General features: G+C 39.0%; 1 protein-coding gene across 1 annotated transcript in view; it reads left to right on the top strand.

The window, feature by feature from the left end:
- Positions 1-7,193: 7,193 nt before the first annotated feature.
- The window catches only part of MOB3B (MOB kinase activator 3B), a 193,826-nt gene continuing 176,980 nt past the window's right edge, over positions 7,194-24,039 (top strand). The window contains exon 1 of the mRNA XM_036738567.1: positions 7,194-7,716. Coding sequence (XP_036594462.1) covers positions 7,299-7,716 — 418 coding nt within the window. The 5' untranslated portion in view covers positions 7,194-7,298. The remainder of the gene's footprint in view (positions 7,717-24,039) is intronic.

The raw sequence follows: 24,039 nt of genomic DNA on the forward strand, positions 1-24,039 counted from the left end.
AGGACATCATAAAAGTGCTTTGGATTATTAGTATCAGCATAAAACTGAATTTCATCTGCCTTCTTAAAGAACTGAGCCAAGAATCCTGCATCTCTCTAAGCTTTGCTTGTACTTTACTTTTGGTGGAATTAAATGTTGCCTTCTTAGAGATGGATGAGCTATCCTGTTGTTAAACCCCATGGAGTTCCCGTTTTTCATTTAGCAGCTTCTGAATTTCCCCATCATTTTCATCAAACCAGTCTTGGTGTTTGTGAGTGATCTGACCCAACTGAGCAAATGTAGGGCTATACACCAAATCTCTGAAAGCTGCCCACTCCTTTTCTGCTCCACTGTTGCCAGCTGTGTATTGGCTCAATTTTCCCTTCAATTAGCAACAAACTCATAGAAGAGCTCTAATTTGTTGACTTTAATACTTCTGGTAGTCATTTTGCCTTGGGCCACCGCTTTTGCTGAATGCGAATATTTAGCTTGGAAAAGATGTGATCAGTCCAGCACTCTGCACCACATGTTGTCTTCGTCACTGTCACATCCTGTCTGTCTCTTCTCCTTATAATCACATACTCTATTAAATGCCAATGTTTGCTGCAAGGGTGCATCCATGAAGTTGATTGTCCTGGGACAATCACAGGGAGATCTCTCTGTAAGTCACTGCTGGCAAGCTTCTTGCCAGAGTCCTCCTGATCCTTCATCTGGAAGATAGTTATCTACCTGAGAGTCAGTGGGGCTTCAGAAAGGGCCGAGAAATGGTCAATACGGTGTTTGCTGCCTGACAGCTCCAGGAGACATGCCAGGAGCAGAATAAAGGTCTATATACAATGTTTGCAAATCTGACCAAGGCCTTTGATACTATTAGTTGTTAGGGCTTATGGAAATTATGTCAATGCCAGAGAAGTTCATCAGCATCATACATCAGTTTCATGACGGCATGCTTGCTTGGGTTCTAGTTAATGGACAATGCCCTCCTGCCTTCCCAGTCACCACTGGAGTGAAACAAGGCTGTGTGCGTGCTTCCATGCTTTTTAGCGTGATGTTTTCAGCCATGTTGTCAGATGCTTTCAGTGAGGATGAACACTGCATCAAGGTCAGTTACCACACTGATGGTATATTCTTCAACTTGAAAAGGCTACAAGCCAAGACCAAAGTGGAAGGAGTGTTGGTGCATGATTTTATGTTTACAGATAATTGTGCATTCAATGTAGCCTCTGAAGCTGGGATGCAATGAAGTGTGAATCAGTTCTCTGCTGCTTGTGCTAACTTTGGCCTAACAATTAACACCAAGAAAACACAGGTGCTCCATCAGCCACCACCACACCTTCCATACGTGGAACCTTCGGTTACAGCAAATGGAGAAGTTTTGAATGCTGTGTATAAGATCACTTATCTTGGTAGTGTAGGGATGTATACACATTGATAATGAGGTTGACGCATGCATTACCAGAGCTAGCTCAGTGTTTGGGAGGCAGTGAAGGAAAGTATGGGAGAGAAGAGGTATTAGACTGACTACCAAACTGAAGGTCTACAGAGCTGTTGTGCTGACCTCATTGTTGTATGCCTGTGAAACCTGGAGAGTCTACCAGCACCATGCCAGGATACCGAATCATTTCCATTTGAATTGTTTTAGGAAGATTCTGAAGATCACCTGGCAGGATAAGGTACCAGACACTGAGGTCCTTACTCAAACTAACCTGCCAAGCATTCAAACTCTGCTTCAGAGAGCGCAACTCCAATTGACTGGCCACGTTGTTTGAATACAAAATGTATGCTTGCCAAAAAGACTGTTTTGTGGAGAACTCACACAGGGCAAGTGTTCACATGGTGGTCAGAAGAAGCCATACAAGGACACTCTTAAGGCCTCTCTCAAGAACTTTGGAACTGATTGTGTGACATGGGAGACATTGGCATAGGACCGCTCAGCATGGTGTTCCCACATCAGAGAAGGTGCTGTGCTCCGTGAGTAAGGCAGAATAGAAACAGCTCAAGGGAAATGCAAGAGGCACATGTTTGGAGTATTCACCCCAAATGTTCACACACACTATTTGTGCCTGACCTGTGGTAGAGCATTCCGAGCTCATATTGGCCTGATCAGCCTCAGTTGACACATTGAATCTTGACTCTAGCATAGTGATGTCAATTTGGCCCTTTTCAAGAACAAAGGACAACAACCTACCAACCAATGATAGTCATAAGCATTGGTGTTATTTCAAATATAAAATTAAGGAAGAGAATATTTATATAGCATCTACTATGTGTCAAGTGCTTTATAAATATTATCTCATTTCAGCCTCACAATCCTGTATGATAGTATTCATTATATCCATTTTGCATTTGTGAAAACTGAGGCAAACAAGTGAAGTGACTTACCCAGGGTCATGCAGCTAGTAAATACCTGAGTCTGGATTTGAACTCAGGTCTTTGTGACTTCCGGCCTAGTGCTCCATGTACTGTGCCTCCCTAGCTGCCTACGTGGAAAAGGAAACTGGGTACAGTTCAAACAAGTTATTAATCATATTTTTAGTGAAAGCAGCATGACCAAAAGCTTAATATTTTTGAAAATCCTGCTTCGACATTGGTATAGTGATTTAGAAGTCTGGTTCCAAGTTTGGTTAATTTAGATATTTGCTTTTTCAGCTGTCATACAGCTGAAATAGGAAGAATCTATAGACTATAATTACCAGCACCCACAAAATACCATTTTAAAGTTGCTGTCATAATTCATAGGTGAAAAGGTGTTGTCTAACATTTCATCTCTTCCTAACCCTGAAAAACCTTGCGAAGGAAAAAAAATGTCCTTAAGTCCTGGGAGTGCTCCCTTGTATAGGCTTTTCTGGATTCCCCCAAATGTTAATACTCCACCTGCAGTAACTGTAAGTAGCAAATGATCAGATTGCACCTAGGGAGAAGTAAGGCCCTCTTTCATCCTGGGGCCCCAGGGTTCTTGGCTCAAGTGAACCAGGCTCTTTTCAGGGGGAGCTTGGCTTCTAATGATAGGGATCAGATTGGCTCCTTCTTGTCACTGGCTCTCTATGCCTCTCCCCCAGTGCCCAGAGGAGACACTCAAAATTTAGGTTTAGTTTCCCAAAAAAGATTATTTGAAAGGTCCACAGTGTATAAGGTAGATAAGGTGTAGGGCATCCATTAATTTCTTCCACTACAGAAAGAAATGCTTAAACTTAAAACTCCTAAGCTGTCATTGACAGAAATTTAAAACAAGATCAAGAAACCTATTATACTATCACAAAAGTCTGATACTTAAAATATAAAACATTGTCAAGTATTGTTCCCTTCACCTAGACTCTGCACTTTCCGACTGACTCTGTCACAGGGCTGTTGATTATCTTTTTTTCAAGAAGTATACAGTTGCAGAAATTTCCTCCTGTTGAGTTTAGAATTAGATTAGATTAAGTTAGCATTCAGTAAGAGCTTAGTATGTGTCAGGCACCCTACTAAAATGGGAATACAGATACCACAAATACTTGTCCTCTAGGAACTTATATTCAAAATTGTAGGTGGGGGGAAGAGCTGAGCCTGAGTAGGAGTGAATATGGCTGGTGTGGGTGCTTCCTCAGATGCGGGTTCTAGGGAGGAAGTCATGAAGTGGAGGAGGAAGCAGCAGGGTAAGGATCCCCTCTTCCACGTTCGAGGTCTGAGAGAGGCTTGAACAGACCCCACAAGCTCTGCAGGCTAAAGGAGTAACAGAGGGTGCAGTCACTGTATGGGATGGCCATGTCTGTGAGGGAAGGAGACCAGAAAAAGCATTTATATCATACCTACCACATGCCAGGTACTGTCCTATGTGGTTGGTGTTTTTTTTTAATAATTGACTTGTTTTATCCTCCAGCAACCCTGGTAGGTATAGGAAACTGAGGTTTGGGACTTGCCCAGGGTTGCATAGCTAATAAATGTCTGAGGCTGGATTTGAATTCAGGTCTAATTGAGTCCAAGCAAGTGCTTTATCTGTTAGGCTACCAACCACCATTCCTTCCAGCTTGGTGGCCTTGACATGACACTATTACAGCAGTGATAGAAGGAACACAGGAACCATGGGACCAATGAAGAGATTGCTTCATTATTCCAAAGTGCGGGTCTTCCAGGAGTAAGCCACATGTATTAGCAAAAGTGGCCAAGGTGCTCAGCTCAGCTTTTGTCTTTGTATCCACAGTTCCTGGTACATAGTCGGTGCTTAATAAATATGTGGCTTCAGCCAGACAGGATTTGAACCCAGGTCTGTCTGGCAAAGAGATTGGCTTTCTATCCACTAAGACATGCTACTTTTTTTTAAATTCATTTTACATTTTTTATTGATACCTTTTTTATATTACATTTAGATTATATTCCTTCCCTTCCTGTACTCAGCAAGACATCCCTTATAACAACAATAACAAAAAACACCTTATCAAAATTAACCACCACAACTATTAAGGCTGACAGAATATACGATATTCTATATTCATAGTCCCCTGTCTCTACAGTGAGGTGTATTTTCTCAACTCTTCTCTGAAGTCAAGTCTGATCATCATAACTACACAGCATTTAGTTTTGTTTTCATTCATTCTATTCCATCACTGTAGTCATTGTGTATATTGTTTTCCTTGCTTACTCCATTCTGCATAAGTTCATATGTCTTTCCATGCTTTTCTGAATTCCTTATAGTTTTTTGTGGCATAATATTCCATTGCAGTCTTGTACCCGTAGTCATTTCCTAATTGATGGGCACCTACTTCACTTCTACTTCTTTCCTACTAGGAAAAGTACAGCTATGTATATTTCAGTATAAATAGGACCTTTCCTTCTGCCTTTGAACACCTTGGAGTATATGCCTAGTGGGAATCTCTTGGTCCTAAATTATAATAATTTTATATTGGCAGCACCAGGCCTGGAGTCAGAGACACCAGACTTCAAATTTAGCCTTTCAAATTTAGTTCTATCATCTTGGGTAAATCATTTAACCTCTGTCTGCCTCAATTTCTTAAACTGAAAAATGGGGATAATAACAGCTGCCTCCCAGGGTTGTTGTGCAGATCAAATGAGATATCTGTAAATAGTTTAGTCAGTGCTTGGCATATGATATGTGCTATATAAATGCTTATTTCCACTTCCTTCCTCCATTTTTTAAAGCATCATTCCAAATTGCTTTCCAGAATGCTTAGACTAATACACAGATCAATCAGTAACCAACAATTTAATAATATACCTGTCTTTCCATAATCACCTGCATTGACTTTTCATCTTTTCTTATCTTTGCCAGTGTACTCATTGTGAAATGAGACTTCCGAATTGCTACATTTCTGTTTTGATTAGTAATTTCTAGAATTCTTTCATATTTATTGTGAATTATTTGCAGTTCTTTTTTTTGAAACTGTTCATATCTGACCAGTATATCACTGGAGAATGAAACTTGGTGTTACATAGTTTTTGTTAATTCCTTATGTAGTGTGGCTCTCAGACCCTTGTCAGAGATTTTTGATGAAAGATTTTTTTCTCTATCAGTAGTTTCCCCTCTTATTCAAGCTACATTGATTTTGTTTGTGTAAAAGCTTTTCAATTTCATGCAACCGCTTTAGAGCCCTTTCCCTTATAATGTTATTCAGTGAAACAAGAAGTAAGCATTATGATTTCATCTTAACTAATTCATTTCAACAAGCCTTTTTAAGTCCTTCCTATGTGTAAGACTATTCTAGCATTAGGCATAGAAAGATTGAAGTAAAAAATAAAAACGCAGTCTGGCAGTTAATATTCTAACAGGCAAAAAATTTTTAAAACTATTTAGATATTGTCCTGACACAATCCTTTTCACATATTGTTAAGAATAGTACAATAATGTCAGAGATTTGAGCTGGAAGGGACCTCCAAAGCTATCTGTATCCCTACCTCCTTATTTTATAAATAAAGAAATTAAGGATGATGGAAGATAAGTGAGTTGCCCAAGACCACATGGATAGAGTGGATATGAAAGGTAGAATATGAATCCAGGTCATCTGTCTTAGCTAGTGATTCTTTGAAAAAACAAAATTTTGTTTATATCTTTTGCTCTTACTTAACTATCTCCCTGTATTCCTCCAGTTCTCTCTTCCTAGAGAGTCACAAAGAATTTTTTTAAGAGACAAAAGAGAAAAAAAAAATCTGTGAAGTCAACACATCAAAAAAAAGCTGAAAATAAATTTAGTGTTCTACACCCCTAGTTATCTCATCTCTGCAAATAAGTTGGGGGAGGTTCCTTTTCTTATCTCTTCTCTGGGTCATGCTTTCTTCTTTGTAATTTTTACAAATATTTACTTTCTTTTTTTTTTGTTTTCTTTTTTGTTGTTTTTAGCAGGGCAATTGGGGTTAAGTGACTTGCCCAAGGTCACACAGCTAGTACATGTGTCAAGTGTCTAAGGCTGGATTTGAACTCAGGTCCTCCTGACTCCAGGGCTGGTGCTGTACTCACTGTGCCATCTAGCTGCCCCCACAAATAATTTACTTTCAATTGTTTTGTTGTAATTTTTCTTTCTATTAAGTCCATGTTTTTTCCAGTGCACTTTATGTGCCCCACTCTACTATAGGATCAATGACATGCACAGGAACCTGGGACTTGTTGGCTTTTTTGGGTTTTAACACCATGTCAATATGGTAAAAGTTTGATTCCCCAAGCAAATCAGTTATGTTCTTCCTGCTTAATGGTTCCAGACTACACTGCTGACTCAATAAAATGTGCTGTTGGTCACAAGGGTAGGCCATGCAGAAAAATGCTAGGGGCACAATTCCTGCATTCCCAATACAGAAAGGACAATTCAAGTTGAATGCCCCCCTTGTGAGTTGTATGAAGTATACACACAGTTCATGGATAGACATTATTTTGAGAAATGTCTTCAGATTGTGTCTATATTGGTTAACTCTAGCAGAGACTTTTGACACATATTCAAGTATATTAGTCTATGAACATGTAAGGTTTTTTTATTTGGATTTTTTTTTTTACCGGTTTGAACAAATAACAGAGATTCAACCTACTAATATTCTTCATCTGGTGGATGAAGGTCTAGTCATCTAGGAATGTGACCACATGATAGTGAAGTGGATTGAATGCAAACCAGGCAATCACATATATATTTTTCCTTTCTAGCTTCAGGAACATGAGGTCTCTTGGGAAAACATTCAAAAGGAAGAGTGAGGGGACCATTTAAAAGAGACTGGAAACCGTGGCTGCAAGACTGGGGCCCGAGGGCTGGCAGTGGAAAACCTTCCTGAGCTGTGATATATCACCAAAACGCTCTTGGTGCCTTTTTGCCTCCTGCAAAAGAAGAGAAGAGGACAACAAGACAATGTCAATAGCCCTGAAGCAGGTTTTTAATAAAGACAAGACCTTTCGGCCCAAACGCAAATTTGAACCTGGCACGCAAAGGTTTGAGCTCCACAAAAGGGCACAAGCCTCTCTGAACTCCGGGGTGGACCTGAAGGCAGCAGTGCAGCTGCCCAGTGGGGAAGACCAGAATGACTGGGTTGCTGTTCATGTGGTAGACTTCTTTAACCGTATCAACTTGATCTATGGCACCATTTGTGAGTTCTGCACTGAGAGGACCTGTCCTGTGATGTCAGGGGGCCCAAAATATGAGTACCGGTGGCAGGATGACCTTAAGTACAAGAAACCTACTGCATTGCCAGCCCCTCAGTATATGAACCTTCTCATGGACTGGATTGAGGTACAGATCAATAATGAAGATATATTTCCGACCAGCGTAGGTAAGTCCAAGTGTGGTGTCTTAGGTGACACTGTGGTTGGAGTGCTCCCCTGTTGCACTGCTCTGAAATATTACTGCAGTTCCTAGATACTATTTTACAGACTGGATAGCAATGGTGCAATGTTAGATGTGATCTCTCAAGCTTCCTAGAGGCTTGATCCTTTTTTTTAATTACAGCCATTTAGCCCTGTTCACTTCTTTGTTGATCTATTAGTTGCAGTTCATTTGCTTCTATTATATTTATTATCCTGTCAGTACTTCTTGCCAAGTATTGCATTCTGGTGGTCTGTGTAGCAGTGGAAAAGATCAGTAAGTCAGCATTCTGGAGAAATAAAGAACTGGGTATCCAACCTTTCCTCTACCACCTTATTGCCATTAAAAAGAAAAGACAAAACAACCAGAGCTGTTCATTATAGTACCATTAAAGAAATATAAATCGAGTTCTGGATCTCCAGGGCTCATGCAATGAGAATGAAGTAGTGTTATTCTGATTGTTTCTTCTGTATCAGCAGAGACATAGTACTTATTCATAGTTGGAGGCAGGAGGTGAGGAGGCAATCTAATCACCACCCCCATTCTGTTGAATGCCCATTATGCCTTTTCAAAAGGGAGACCTAAAATGAATCTGTCCATAGTTTATGCTGTGCTGTTCATTGCCTAGGTTCATTCACCATCCCAACCATTAAATAGTAGTTTCCTCAGCACCAACACATGCATGGCTCAACCTTCAAAGCAAAGTTAAAAAAGTTTCTGAATTTATCAGCTTTCCTATGTATTTCTTATTCCTTTCCTCAACAGGGTTTGGTTTTCTCTGTTGTTTTTGTCCTGTTTTGCAGGGTGAAAAGCTTTGTGTTTTCCTATCCCCTTCCTCATTACAGTTTAATTTTCTCAGTTGCATTTTCTCAAGATACAAGGTTTCATTAAGGAAAAATAACCAGTATAATTACTAGTGCCAGAAACTAGTCTTTCCCAATCTTTTTCCTAGAGAATTCTCATGTCCTCCATTATGTGAAAGGGATTTGGAGAGAATATTTCAAGGCTAGCAGTATTTCTCCCTTTAAAATATGACGTATGCTATGATATTCTGTACCAAAAAACTTACTATGGGACAAATTTTTTTTCTTACATAAAAATAAGCTTAGCTTTTTCAACTTAGTCCCAGAATTCCCTGGAGCCCCCTTTATCCTGAGTGTTCCATGCCCACAAATTCTGGGATTATGGTTTTTGAGCCTGGAGGTGTTTCATGGCCAAATGCTGCTGTCATCATCAATGTGATCTCCCAAAATGCCATTATTACTTGCTCTCATCTTTTGTTAGCTTATTTTTTAGAAGAAATATTCTCACGGTATTCTCTTCCTTTTCAAATTCCAGCTTGCTTGATCTTTGGGCTGTCATTGTGAGCCATTGTCATGGAAATTATTCTGATGTCTAGAGAGGATCATGTAAAAAGGGAGCACTCATCAAACAGATGATTGGTTAATGAGAATATGGAAGTCATATTAAGAATGGCAGCATTAAATCCAAGAAATTTTTCTTTGCTCCTTCCTGAAAATTGAGACAGGCTCAGGCCTAATTTTTCTGTACACAAAATGGAAAAGGAAAACACATGACAAATGGTCTTTGCTTTGTGTAAGTCTTCCTACATAAGCATTAAAGCATATAAACAGTTGTTGATTTCTGTTGCTAAAACATAGGGGAAAAGAAAGCTTTGATTAGCTCATATATTAAAGTAAAATAAAATATAGTAGACTTTATTTTGGGCTGAAATCTTTTTTCTTATATGAGAGTATATCATATGGATGTCACTTCCTCCTAATTTGCAGTCTCCTTCATTCTTTCTCCCTGTCCCTTACCTTGCTTTGTTAAGAAGCTAACAAATGCCTCTGTCACAAAAAAAAAAAAACCAAAACCAAATAAAGAGAACAACAGATCAAATTTCCCAGTCTAGCAATGACTTCAAAAACAGAAACTGCTTCCTCTTCAGAAAAGTATCACAGTTTAACATCCTTCAGTAATAATGACTAAGATAGAATAATAGAAAGGGAAAACCTTTTCACAGTCCTATGTCTGTTTAGTTGTAATGAGATGAAATTAGAGAAATGGAGTTGCTTGGTTTTCTGTTAGATGATGAGATAATGCTTTAGATCTGAACCTCTGAGAAAGATGAGGAGAAAAACAAGGCTTTCCCAATAAGTAATTGTACTTTTCTTCCATACCAATTTCTTTGGGGATCAGAGATCATAGAAGGATAGAGTTGAAATGGATTAGAATGTTCACTAGATCCAGAGATTCTTAAATTTTTTTCTGTCATGGTCCCTTTTGTCAGTCTGGTGAAACCTATGAACCCTTTCTCCCAATAGTGTTTTTGGAGGCATAATATAAAATGCATAGGATCACAAAGGAAATCAGTGATATTGAAATACAGTTGTCAAAATATTTTTTTCATGAATTTATTGACCTCAAGTTAAGAACTCTTGGTCTAATCCAACCTGCTCATTTTACAGATGAGCAAAATGAAGACCAGAGAATTGAAATAGCTTGCCTAAGGTGCAAAGAATATGCGTGATAGAATTGCATTATCCCATCGAAGCCCAGAGGACAATTTTTACCCCTTCAGTCTTTGTTCATTTGGTGAGGGTTTTCCTGATGGTCCTGGGGTGAAATCTGAGGTGGAGTTGGTTAGTCTTAATGTCCCAGAGGAGATGTCCTTCTAAGCCAGTATGCAAGAAGATACTAGGGGAAGGACAAGATGCTTAGATGATAGCACCAATGGGCCCGCATTTTTTCCATTCCATTGTAAAAAAGGAAAAATTTTCTGAGTATGAAGGCTTAACTTAAAGATGCTTAATGGGTTTTTAGCCCTGATTAAGGTACTATGGCAGAATGTCTTACTTCAAGACTAAAGGCAATCACAATATACTACCTGGACAGTATGACTAGTTCCATATCAGGCAAGTCCCAACTCAGGGACTTACAAGCTTTGAAACAATGGGCAGGTCACTTAATTTCTCTGAACCTCATTTTCCGTATTTATAAAATGTGTAATTTGTAATATTTGGACTACCTGCCTCACACAGATATGAAGAAATCACTTTGTAATCTTTAAAGGCATATACAAATGTGAGCCATTATTATTGTAGATTGAGTTTGTTAGGAGACAGTTGATATTTTGCCACACACTTGATCATCTGAAATCTCCTAGAAGACAATAAGCTAATATTTAAGAAACATCTTGAAATATATTTGGCTTTTGTAATTTCTATAGACAATCTTATTTTTAGTGCTTTCCCGCAGAATTGTCTGTTTTCCTCTGAAGAAATTCTCCCATGGGACAGGAATAGTTTGAACAAAAATTCTATGAAATTTGGGAGGGTCTATGGAAATTATTTGTGTATCTCATTTCCAAACAAGGATCTTTGTCCTTTTTTTGTGTGCAAAATGTCTTATTTTCCCAGTATTGAGGTTTTTAATAGCTAGGTGCCATACTTGGTAGAGTAAAAGACTTGGAATAAAGAAGCCCTGAGTTAAATCCTGCCTTAGATACTTGCTAGCCATGTGAGCCTGGGAAAGTCATTTAATCTCTGTCAGCTTCAGTTTCCTTATCCTCAGAATAGTTATAATAATAGCATACATTTCATAGAATTGTTTTGAAGATGAAATGAAATATATGTAAAGCACTCTGCAAGTTATAAATATTAGTGTTCCTCTTCCATCTTTCTTTCTTCTTTCAGCACTTAGCATAGTGCCTGGTACATAGTAGGTGCTTAATAAATGTTTATTGACTTGACTGACTTTTTTCCTTCTTTCTTCTCCTTCCTTCCTTCTTTCCATTATCCCTAAGTCCTTTCAGCAATGACTGTTGTTATCTTGTTATCTCTTACTATCTTTGCCAATTTTCATGGAGTGAAATAAAACCTTAGAATTATTTTAATTTGCATTTCTGTTATTATCAGTGAATTGGAACATGTTTTGTATGTGGACATTGAACTTCCTGTATAGCTCTTTTGAAAACTTCCTTATCTATTAGGTGATTGCTCTTGAGCTCAAATACATTTGTGACAGTTTGCTATATATTTGTATGCCTTGGTTTTTTTGAAGATATATGGTGCAAATATTTTTTCCCACTCAGAACTGAGGCAACTCATTGATACAGTGGATAGAATGCTTGGCCTGGAGTCAAAAAGACAAGTTCAAATATGACCTCAAATTTGGACTGTGTGACCCTGGGCAAATCACATAACCACTGCCTCAGTTTCTTGTCTATTTTAGCATTTATGATCTCCTCTATCACTTAACTTATTTAGTTAAAAATTCTCTCCTAGGTAAAGTTGTGGAAGGTATCTGATTTTATTTTCTTCTATTTTTTTGTTGTGACTTTTTATATTCATGTCCTGTATCCATTTTTTTTAGCTTTGTGTGGTGTAATCTAAGATGATGATTATTTCTGCCTAATTTCTGCCAAATTGCTTCCTAGTTTACCAAAGCTTCTTGTCAAATTAGGAGTGTCTCAGTAATTGATGGTTCGAATCTGTCAAAAACTGGGTTCCAATTTTAAGTGCGTCAGTTTCTTGCTTACCCAGTCTGTTACCTGGATCTACTTTTTGTTTTTAAACCAGTACCAAACTTTTTTTTGATCACTGGTTTATAATATACAGTGAGATCCGGCAGTCCTTTGAATAGCTGTATTACTTTATGTGGTCTTAAGAATTTGGGGCTGGTAGGTGCCATAATGAATAGAGCACCAGTTTTGTAGGCAAGAAGATCTGAGTTCAGAAACTGACTGGCTATGTGACTCAGAGCAAGTCATTTAACCTCTGTTTGCCTCAGTTTCCTCATCTGTAAAATGCGGATAATAATTGCATTTTTCTTCCAGGGTTGTTGTGAGGATCAAGTGGACTAATATTTCTAAAGTGTCACAGTGCCAGGCACACAGTAAGTGCTATATAAATACTAGATAATAATAAGATTAACTTTTTTTCACCTTCTTGAGGAGATTTGGACATAGTTTTCTGTTACAAAGTACTTGTCAGCTGAGACTTAGATAGGATCATAGGATCATAGATTCAGATCTGGATCATAAGATCATCGATTTGGAATTGGAAAGCATCTAGTCCAACCTCCTAATTTGCAAATGAGGAAATCACTACCCAGAGAATCAAAGTATTTGTCTAAGGCAGGAGTAGGGAACTCATGGCCTTCTAGGTCCTTGGGTGCAGTTTTTTGACTGATTCCAAGTTTTATAGAACTGTAATACAAGGAAAATTAGGAACCCCTGAGTAACCCCTAGCTACTGACAAGCCCCCCCCAGAAAGAATGGATTCAGATATCTTTGGTATTTAGCAAACCCCTGGGACTCCATGGCTCCTTCCTGAAATGTCAATAGATAGGACCATCCCACTGAGAGATAACCTGGCAGATCCTGTCTAGCAGATATCCCTGAGACTCCTTGGTTCCTTCCTGGAATGTCAATAGATAGGACTATCCCACTGAGAGATAACTTGATAGACCCTTCCTGGGAGATATCCCTGGGACTCTGTGACTCCACCAAGGAATGTAAATGAGATTATCCCACTAGTACGATAACCTGACTGAATCTTTTGATCAGCCAGGACCTTTGTTCCTCTTTCCCCTTACTCTGTACCCCCATATCCTATATAAGCCAAGCCATCACCCCAACACATTTGCCATTGATTTGTGGTGCCGTACCCCGATGGCCGCCGGCTAATAAATTCTCCACTTAAAACTTATACTCTGTGGTGTGTCTCGCTCGCTTCTGGTACAACATTTTGGAGGCCCCAGCGAGATGCGGCGGTATTTCGTGTTACCGCCCTGGAGACACACACAGAATTCCGGACCTCAGCAGGGAGTCTCTGCCCCCGATCCACCTTCTCTCACTTCAGAGGGCCGGCTCCTGGGGATTTCTTTTCCTAGGACTCTGATGTGGAGTGATGGTCTCGGAGAATGGACTCTTTGCTGACCTGTCCCTTTTCGGCCTACGGAGAATTCTGGTTTTGTAGACCTCTAGAGGTAAGGTTTTTCTGGTCTGGTTTCTGGTTTGGGGCTAGCCATTTGGGTCTCTGATACCATGCTAAACCCTGACGAGGCTGTGGTACAGAGCTAGGAAGCTGGGACGCCACCCTTCCTATTGGGGTGTGGGAAGATTGGGGTGTTTTCCTTGAAGAGGGAACCTGGTTTATTTTCTTTCCTCTGAGGGGACCTGCTTAGCCCCAGTTAACTCATGCCATTGGTTATATGTTTTGTGTTGGGTGTGGGAAGATTGGGGTGTTTTCCTTGAAGAGGGAACCTGGTTTATTTTCTTCCCTCTGAGGGGACCTGCTTAGCCTCAGTTAACCCATGCTACCGGGTCTGTTTGGGTATGGGAAGATTGGGGGTGTTTTCCTTGAAGAGGAAACCTGGTTTATCTTCTTTCCTCTGAGGGGACCTGTTTAGCCTCCAATTAGCCCATGCTGTTGGTCTCTGTTTTGTGTTGGAGGTGTGAGAGAGATTGGGGGTCGTATCTTTGAGGAGGAAATCTTTCCTCTGAGGGGGCCTGCTTAGCCTTCAGTTCGATCCACACCGTGAATTTTGTTGTGTTTTGAGTTCGTCTCTGTTAGCGTGTCTGTGTCAATTGTGAAATGTCTATGTTTTGTTAAAAAAATCTGAAACATAGGCAGCCAGAGATATCAGGCTGCCACCAGGAAAAAAAAAGACTCCCTTCCTTGTGGCTCCCGTTTGGCCAGCGTGGAACCACGGGGAATGGGTTAAAATTTGGCAAATTCTGGGTTTTAAATTGTTAAAAAGTTTGGAAATTGGTTAGTTGAATTTGGGAAGAAAGAACTCCTGAAATTGTAAATCCATTCCAGGAGCTCACTCTTGCTGGAAACATCTCCTCCCAATGAATGCCTTCTGGCTAAAACCTCAGTTAAAGTCTTCAGCGGGACTCTCGCATTTGTCTTGGTCCCAGATTCCCTTAGATTCAAGTACAAAAGAGGTTTTTGGGAGTGAGCAAGGGGTGAAGTTTTACTTGAATTACAATCATTGAGATCTTTTCACTAGGGCTGCAGTAAAAGTTAGAGCAGTTAAATCAAACTCCTCTCCTCCTGGATCAGATTAGAAGAGAATGCAGGAGAACTGTAGGGAAAAACTTAAATCGCCCTCCCCACCGGGCAATGAGGAGAGGGATAGAAATTCACAGACTGACAGTCAGTCCTGTGCCCTTGAGTACCTTTGTAGCCCGTCCTTGTGGTAAAGTTTAAAAGGTGAATTTGTGAAAGAGAGAGATAGAAAACCTGTATAAGGAATTTAGGGGGGTTGTAGAGTAGCAGCTTGAGATTACCTGTCTAGTCAGGAGTCCATGTGCTCCTCTTGGCTGCCATGTGCTGCTCCTGGTCTCACCCTTCCCCCACCCTCCACATTGAAAGGTTATCAGAGCTGAAGCTAAAGGAAACTTGTAAAGAAACAGGGATGGTTAGTTAGTGTTTGGAAGGGTAGGCTCCTTGCCCTCAAGGGGCTGCCAGGCCCTACCTAGGGAGGAGCCCCTTTAGAAAACTAAAAGGGATTTTTTTCCTGCTCTTATCTTCCTTGGGAGTCCGAAAAAAAATCCTTTTAGGCATTTTTGTATAAGATGAAGCTTGGAAAAAGTGGGTGCAAAATTAAGTTTCTCTTTCTTTCATAAGTTCATTCATGGCCAGGCAAAAGTTCCTATACCTGGGCCAGAGGTAGTGGTGCTGAAGAATGTACAGCTAAATAAAGTGTATTTGGGATGTTAATGTATTAATATATGTGATACATGTATTTATATATTAATACATTAATATATAATACCAAAAGTAATAAGCTGAATAATTTCTATATGTGGAAGTCTGGAAATGCAATAGATGTCATCTCAAAATTATTGTTTCTGTATTTCTAAACTTGCATTGTGTTCCCAAAAATTCTCTTAGATTGTGAAATTTGAGAAGACCATTGGGTGGTAAGAAATGATATTATAGCAATTTTAATCTGATTTTGATATATGTGAATTGGGTTTTTAAAGGGATAGGATAAAATTTGGAACTGTTATAGGTGGTTATAACAAGTAAATAATTAATAATACTAATATTTAACCGTGAGAACAGACTTTTTGTGTGAAAAAAAGTTTTCTATTATGAGAATATATCTGGTGATTTAAAGTTATAGTTTCAAATAATGATATGAAAGATTCTCTGTGCAAGGAGATTTAGAAATGTGTTCACCTAATTGATAAAAGGGTTGTTTCAAGTTTTAAAATGCATAATTATGTTTAGGGCACTGGTACATTTCTAAATTGTGTAATTTGACAAACAGATGTATCAGCAATATTGAAAAATGTGGTAATCTTTTACAATGCAGAGAGTATTGGGCCTTAGAAATTAAAATGTTACCACTAGTGGTTATGAATCAGATTTGATTTGCTTATCCAACTCAGTCATGATCACTAGATTGGTAATTAATTGGAATCTGTTTCAAGTTTTAGATACATGATAATTGCTTGTGGTATATTTATTTCTAAGTTAGTTATTATATACAAATTGGTTAACATCGCATTACCTGTGCTGTTAGAGAATAATTTCTCTTATAATCTGGATGTTGTTAGATTAAGAATTGTACTTAATTAAGAAATTGAGGTTATTAACTGAAACAAGAACTTTTGAAACCATCTAGTCATGAATTCTTATCAATCTTGTGTGACTTTTCTGTGTAGAGGAATTCTTATGGAAAAAGCTTTTTTTAAGTCCTGGTAAACCTTATTACTGTGATAAGGCTAATTAATTGAGTATGTAATTATAGAAATTAAGTGTCCTCCCATTATAACACTTTTTGATTAAGGAACTTTGTAATGTCTAGGAATTCTGTGCAATATTTGAGAGTGAGGACATTTGGCACCAACTTAGTTAATGAATTCCAGCATTTAAGGGTTAATTTGCTTTAAGGAAAAAGGAGATGTCTATCATTTTAAAACCTTCTAAATAATTGCGTTCAGGAAAGTTTAGCGAGCATGCCTTTTAACATCTGGATAAAAAATCCTTATTAGAATTGATGCTTATCTATAGAAGCACCCATTCAATGTCTTATTCAAGTTTTTTTTTTGAGTAAGGAGGTTCCAAAGGACAGTCTGAATTCCTTACTCCTCTCCGCCCTTAGTTTAGATAAGAAGAAAAGAATTTCACCTTAGCCCACCTGTCAGAAGGGAAGGAAAGGAGAGGGGCAGCATTAAGAGGACGGTAGGGGCCTAGAAGCCTCCAACAAGATTAGACTAAGACTTGAGATGGGTTTGGCCTGGTAGTTTAATTAGTGAAGTCTGCCAACTGATGGAGAAGAACCCACCTTCAGGGGGAGATGAGATGGCAGATCTTTTTAATAAGTGTTCCTTATTTTAGAGTGAGTTATCACGAAAAAAACAAATCTCCTTTTTTGTATCTTTGTGGTTTAAGAAGCTGGAATGGTATTCCAGTATACACAGTTATGACAATGAAAGTACTAACTTATGAGTTGTTTTGTCTTATGGTTGAAATGTAAAGAAGACTTAGTACTAGGTTTGAAAGATTTGGAAAGGTGAATTAAGGTTGAGGGAAAATAATAAAGGCAGATTAGAAAGTTTGTGGACAAATGGGAGTTAGCTAAGCCCCTCTTGTCCCGAGAATGATAGTTTCAGATGGTCAAAGTAAGTTGGAGATGAGAGTGAGGAAGTATTTAGAAGATGGAAAAGTTATGTAGCTTGATTTGATAATTATTAGCTCAATAAAATTTGGGCAGTCTTATCTGAAGGATATTTATTTGCTATTTAAGATTTTTTGGGACTACAATTTAATATTGTCTTAAGCTCTGATTACAGGACTAGGTCACATGAAGCCGGTAATGGCACACCAGGCGTTACAAGCTGAGAATTTTTTTAGGTGGGTCTGCCTGGGAGCAGTCGTGAAGACGACCTTGGACACAGCCTAGGTAGGATCTTCCTGACTTTATTTCCCAACTCTGCTATTTCCTTTCTGAAAAGGAAAGTCCCCACCTGGTTACACCTAAGCCCTGCTTTCAGCACCTGGTGACTATAAGATTGGCTATCAGATATGACTCGTGCCTGGAATCAAACAGAGCTAAAGAAGTAAGTTCTTTCCTTCTGTTAAGATATATGACATAGTCCCTCGTTTCTTTCATAGCAAATTTAAATTATCAAGAAGTTTTGTAAGCACTATGCTAAATCTGTTAGGTAATAGATAGATGAATATTGAAATATCTCTGAGTTATTATAATAGGATACAGGTATGAATAGCTTACAATTTTAACTTAGGTTCATGACCAAATAAAACATTGAAATAATATAGGGATAACATCCTCCAAAAGGGGAAAATGATTAGGCAAAGCAAATAAGGCAAAGATGTAATGTGATAGATGTCTAATAAAAGGAAGGGATAGCGAATTTTGAAAAAAGGCAATTGATTGATTCCCCTAAGAATTATGTACAGATGTGTATGATTGGCTCTAAAAATTTATCAATTCTGGCAGTTCGAGCTGTTAAGTGTGTTTTGGTAATAAGATCTTAAATTTGGATGCTAATACAAGAAAATTGTATAAGATAGTGGTACAGGTGAAAATATATCCCCTTTGTAAAGTATCTGTAAGTTATAGTGAGTTAAAATTGTCTGAGAATTTCTAGATCTGAACCAGAGAGGCAGAACTTAGCCCTGCGTGGCTGGGACCTTAATCATCAAATTACATGTGTTCTGGGAACCCCGTGTGAGGAGTGGACATCTGGGCCTATAGAAGACCTCGCCCTGCGGTTCCAAGAGCCTGAGAAGGACAGCACCGGACGCGGACAGCTTTCTCACGGGATCCGGAACCAGAACCTGAGCAAAGACCTGCTTTTTTCCCTTCTGCGTCCTTGTGTTCCCAAGACTGTTTTTCCTGAACTTTTATTATGTTCCCTCTACTTACTTACAGTTAGTTTACAATTTCTGCCCATCCCTGGGGATGTCCCAATACAGAAAAGGGAAAACCTGACTCCACCTAGATAGGGATTTTAAAACTTCACCCTGTGGAAAATAGAGTCTTTTCCATACTTTTAATTGGTCTTTAGGCGAAACTTTCAGTTTGCCTTTGACCAAAAAAAAGGGGGAAATGTGGGATGTTTTATACCATTTTTTTAAATTTCTGGAGTGCAGTACCTGGGGAGGCTCCTTGGACTCTCCTTGAGTCTTCCAACTAGGTCTGGCCTTCCCCTGGGGCCAACGACCTAGCGTTCCTTTTACTGTCACCCCTGCTTTGCGTTTTTGGTTGGCCTCCTAATTTTATTGCTATGCCCCATCAGGTCATTCCTTTTTTCAAGGATTTGAAATTCCCATGAAGAAAAAAAGTGGGGAATGTAATACAAGGAAAATTAGGAACCCCTGAGTAACCCCTAGCTACTGACAAGCCCCCCCCAGAAAGAATGGATTCAGATATCTTTGGTATTTAGCAAACCCCTGGGACTCCATGGCTCCTTCCTGAAATGTCAATAGATAGGACCATCCCACTGAGAGATAACCTGGCAGATCCTGTCTAGCAGATATCCCTGAGACTCCTTGGTTCCTTCCTGGAATGTCAATAGATAGGACTATCCCACTGAGAGATAACTTGATAGACCCTTCCTGGGAGATATCCCTGGGACTCTGTGACTCCACCAAGGAATGTAAATGAGATTATCCCACTAGTACGATAACCTGACTGAATCTTTTGATCAGCCAGGACCTTTGTTCCTCTTTCCCCTTACTCTGTACCCCCATATCCTATATAAGCCAAGCCATCACCCCAACACATTTGCCATTGATTTGTGGTGCCGTACCCCGATGGCCGCCGGCTAATAAATTCTCCACTTAAAACTTATACTCTGTGGTGTGTCTCGCTCGCTTCTGGTACAACAGAACAAAGCCTTTTTTTAAGGGAATTTGTTCAGTGAAGTTTAGATTCCAACTCCTCTTCTGTATTTGGTTGTCTATGGAGTAGAATGAAAACAATGTTAAATAACCACCCAGTATAACAATACGTGACTAATTGGCCTAACTTCTTTGCATGACGTCTGACAAAGGGGTACAGGGGATCCATAGTCAAGTGTGGTAGGAAACAGGAAGAGAAGGATGATAGAGACACAAACCACATGAAAGACAGAGTTTGGCCTATATAGCAAGGCAAATTGCTGGCTGTCCTTACCAGCACTGAGATCACTATTACCTGTTCTATGTAATATTAATAGGTCTTTATCTCAGGTGACAAGTTGTACCAGCTGAAAGGTGTAATTGGATACTTCTTATTATGTGGAAGCCAGAGGTTAAAAACATTAGTGCTTCAAAAATAAAATTATCAGCTTTTAACTAGCAACAGTAGCATTAAAACCCACAAATTGAGGTAAGGAATGAAAACAGCTAGTCTGGAGACCCTAATTTTACTAAACACTTGGACAGTAAAGTGGAAGTATTACCAAAACATAATTTTGGAATTAGTCAATTCAACTCAGTAATTCACTGAGCATTAATGAATTACTTCTTGTATTACAAGACATCATTCTAGGTAATAGAGATACGAAGACAAAAATGAAAAACAACCCTTGCGCTCCAGAATTCACATTCTTCTAGGAAACACAGTTCCCTCTGTTTTTGGTCATGTAGCTTATGGGAGTTGAGTTTGGGCATGTGAGGCAGAGCAGATATAATTTATTCTAACAGCTAGGCTTTAGGGTACTTGGAGTTTGTGACCTCTATAGCATGTGTAACATTCATGATAAAAATTGAGTACATATACGTGTGTATACATATATACTTCTCTTTCCCCTCTACATGTTTTGCAAACAGAAACTACTTGCTTAATAAATATTTGTTGGTTAATTAGAGCTTTCCGGTTGATTAGTGAACATGTTTTCCTGAAAACTGTGTGTAAATAGAATTTTTAGCACCCTTTAAGTAGAAAGAGCAGAGTATTTAAAAGGATCTTTGGGCAGTGCACTCAATTAACTTCTGATAGGTCTAGCTACAAAGTCCGTATTTTTGTCTTGGTTTTGTCAAATGCACCTATGTAACAATAGCACCTGGAGACCAGATTAGAATGTATGCCATTCCTTTGTCTTTGTCAACATACTTGTCGTCAACACCATTTGTGTAAAATCATTGTGCTAGTTACTGGGGATAGGGACACAAACATATGCAAAAATATCAATCCAGGGCTCAATCTGCTTCACCCAGGCTGTGATAACTCCTGAAATTACTCCACCTCACACTTCATGAGCTGTGTTTGACTTCCTAAACACTCTTGTTCCTCTAGGGACAGATTGATCAATTCTGTCCAAGCTGTAGGATATCTGATATGTTTCTGTATTGGCCCCAGAGATCTGGAAGACCCCCTCCCACTCCAAGCTTGTTTCATTAGGGGACTTTCTTCCCTGAGGGGAAGGAGGGTTCACGTTCGTTCAGGTGCCTACTCAAAGCAAAATTGACCCTGTAGAGTTAGCATACATATGCCAGCTGTGCAGGCCATCTGGCTTTGCAGTAATCATTATGGGACTTATCAGACCAGAAAGTGTCTCTATATATACCCAAGGTGTCAACTTACTGCTTGTTAACATCTTTGCCAGGAAAAGGCAGGGCAGGGAGAAGAGAAGAGACTGGAGTCAATTTACTACTTTTTAGAACGCTGGTTAAAGGTTCAATTAACTAAGCTTCCTGTCACATACCAGTTGTAAAGTTCAAGTGAGAGGCAGCCTGGCAAAATAGAGAGACATTCTCAAGGTCAGGAAGACCTGATTTCATGCACTAGATGTGTGATCCTAGAAGAAGTGCCTGATCATTGAGTGCTCCGAAGTAATCCTAAGACTCTTAAGTCACAGAACATTTGTGGATCTGCATTGGTAGGAATTTCTTCTGAGATCTAGTCTTCTCTCTTCCCAAACCCTCTTTCCTTGTGATGTCTAAAATCATTAGCCTAGTATTCAATGCCCTTTACATTCAGTGCCCTACCTTGCCATACTTCTTATATAATAAACTCATTTTAGGCAAATTTGCTTACTCACTTTTGAATCACTGTCTGCTGAAGTTGCCATAAGCATTTCCCTTCCTGCCTTTGCTTTCACTGGTCCGCCTGGCTGAAAATACTTTCTTACCCACATATAAGAATCATTCCAATTCTTTAAGACATTGCTTAGGTATCTCTTGCTCTGTGATTGTTTTATTCCCTAAACACTCCAACCCATGGTGAACAATCAGAGATTGATTGAATACTTTATCAAAAGATCTCTTTTCTGATCTCATACAAAACTCACTTTACTCATCACTGATACAACTTAATCTTCCTTGTAATTACCTTCCTTAATTACCTTTTCATGTTTGCATATCTTTGCTCTCCTTAAGGAAAAGAGGGGTGTGTGTGTGTGTGTGTGTGTGTGTGTGTGTGTGTGTGTGTAAAAGTAGCAGTAGAGGTGCCCTCAACAAAAATAGGGGATGTTAGAGAAGGAGGCCTGTTTAATGAGAAAGTTAAATGATGAGTTCAATTTTGGGTGTTTTTAGTTTGAGGTAAGAATAGATGGAGATGTCTACCAGTGGGTCGCAGGGTTAGATTTAGTTAGAAAGACATAGGTTCAAGTACTGTCTCTGACCCTTATTAGCTTCGTGACCATGGGCAAGGCATTTGACTTCTCTGAGTCTCAGTCTTCTCATCTGTAAAACTGAAATAATGGAATATCTGAAATACCTACCTCATAAAGTTTTGAGGGTCAAAAAATGCAGAGTACATTGCGAATTTTGAAGTGTTATATAAATATCAGATATTATTGCATATAGTATATGTGAACTTAATGTATTTTCAGTTATCCCTATCTACTGTCTCCCTAATTAGTATATATGTCTTTATAACATTATTCTTGCCTTTGCTCTATTCATTCTAATAACCCTGCCAGATCAATCTTTCTTAATCTGTTTATGACATTTCATTGCTCAAAAGTCTTCAGTGGCTCCATTTTGCATATAGCTCAGTTCAATCCCACAAATATTTAATGTGCAACTGTGATGCATAAGACATTACCTTAAATAATGGAAATCCATGGGCTAAAATGAAATAGTCCCTGCCATCAGTCATAAATGGGAGGGTCCCTCATGAGTACAAATTATTATAAAGGATAATAGTGAGAGTGTTAAAGAAGAGCACAAAGAACTCTAGGAATATATGAGGAGGCAGTAAACATTAACAATTAGAATCTTGGAGGAGAATTCTGAAAGACAGAGATAAGGAGAGAGTGAATTCCAGGGATTGTGGACAGGCAGTACAAATACAGGCACATGGTGCCCTCAGCAAGGTTTGGGGGTGAAGCAAAACGGCCAGTTTGGTTGGAATAGAGAATGTTTGAACAGGAATAATATGGAGGGTTGGAAAGATTGGAACCAGATTGTAGACACTTAAGTGCCAGGCTGAGGAGTTATAGTTTATCCTAGAGACAGTAAGGAACAACTGAAAATTTTTGAGGAAAGGAGTAACATGTGTGAACCTATAGCATGGCAGCTATGTGATAGATTAAGGAAAGCAAATACTTGTGTCAGAAAGACCAGAGTGCTATTATGATGAAGACCTGAACTAAGGTGGTGGTATTGTGAGTGGAGAGAAGATAGATGTGCAAGATGTTTTGAAGGTAGAATTAAGAGGATTTAATAATTGATCTAACATAGAAAGTAAGGGAGAAGAAAGTGTCAAAGATGTTTCCAAGGTTACAAGGTAGGAGAATGGCAATATATTGAACAGAGATAGGGCAGTTTGGAGAAAGGTCAGATTAAGTAGAGAAGATGAGCCCAGTTTGGGTCATGTTGAGTTTGAGATGTCTACCATATAGAAATGTCTAGCAAGCAGTTAGAGATGTGGAACTGAACTTCCATATGGAGTGATATTATGGCCAGACAGTTTGGGAGTCATTTATTTTTATCATGCAAAATATTTCCACAATAGTCATGTTGTGAAAGAAAATGTAGACAAAAAAAACCTCAAGAAAAATAAAGAAAGTTAAAAAAAATATGTTCAGTCTGCATGCAGACACCATCACTTCTTTTTCTGGCATGCAGACACCATCACTTCTTTTTCTGGGGATGGATAGCATTTTTCATCATAAGTCCTTCACTGTTGCCTTGGATAAAAGACAAAGTTTCTTTAGGGTTTGCCATAATGGGTTGTCTTAAGAAATCCCACCCTTTGTGGTGCCTGTTTTCACAAGTGGGCCAGATTTAATCTGAACTAGATTGAATCTAAGCCGGTCATTGTATTTCTAACAATAACAAAGTCGTTCACGGCTGATCAGCTCACAATA

Source organism: Trichosurus vulpecula, chromosome 9 (genome assembly GCF_011100635.1).
Source record: "Trichosurus vulpecula isolate mTriVul1 chromosome 9, mTriVul1.pri, whole genome shotgun sequence".
In the NCBI taxonomy this organism is placed as follows: domain Eukaryota; kingdom Metazoa; phylum Chordata; class Mammalia; order Diprotodontia; family Phalangeridae; genus Trichosurus; species Trichosurus vulpecula.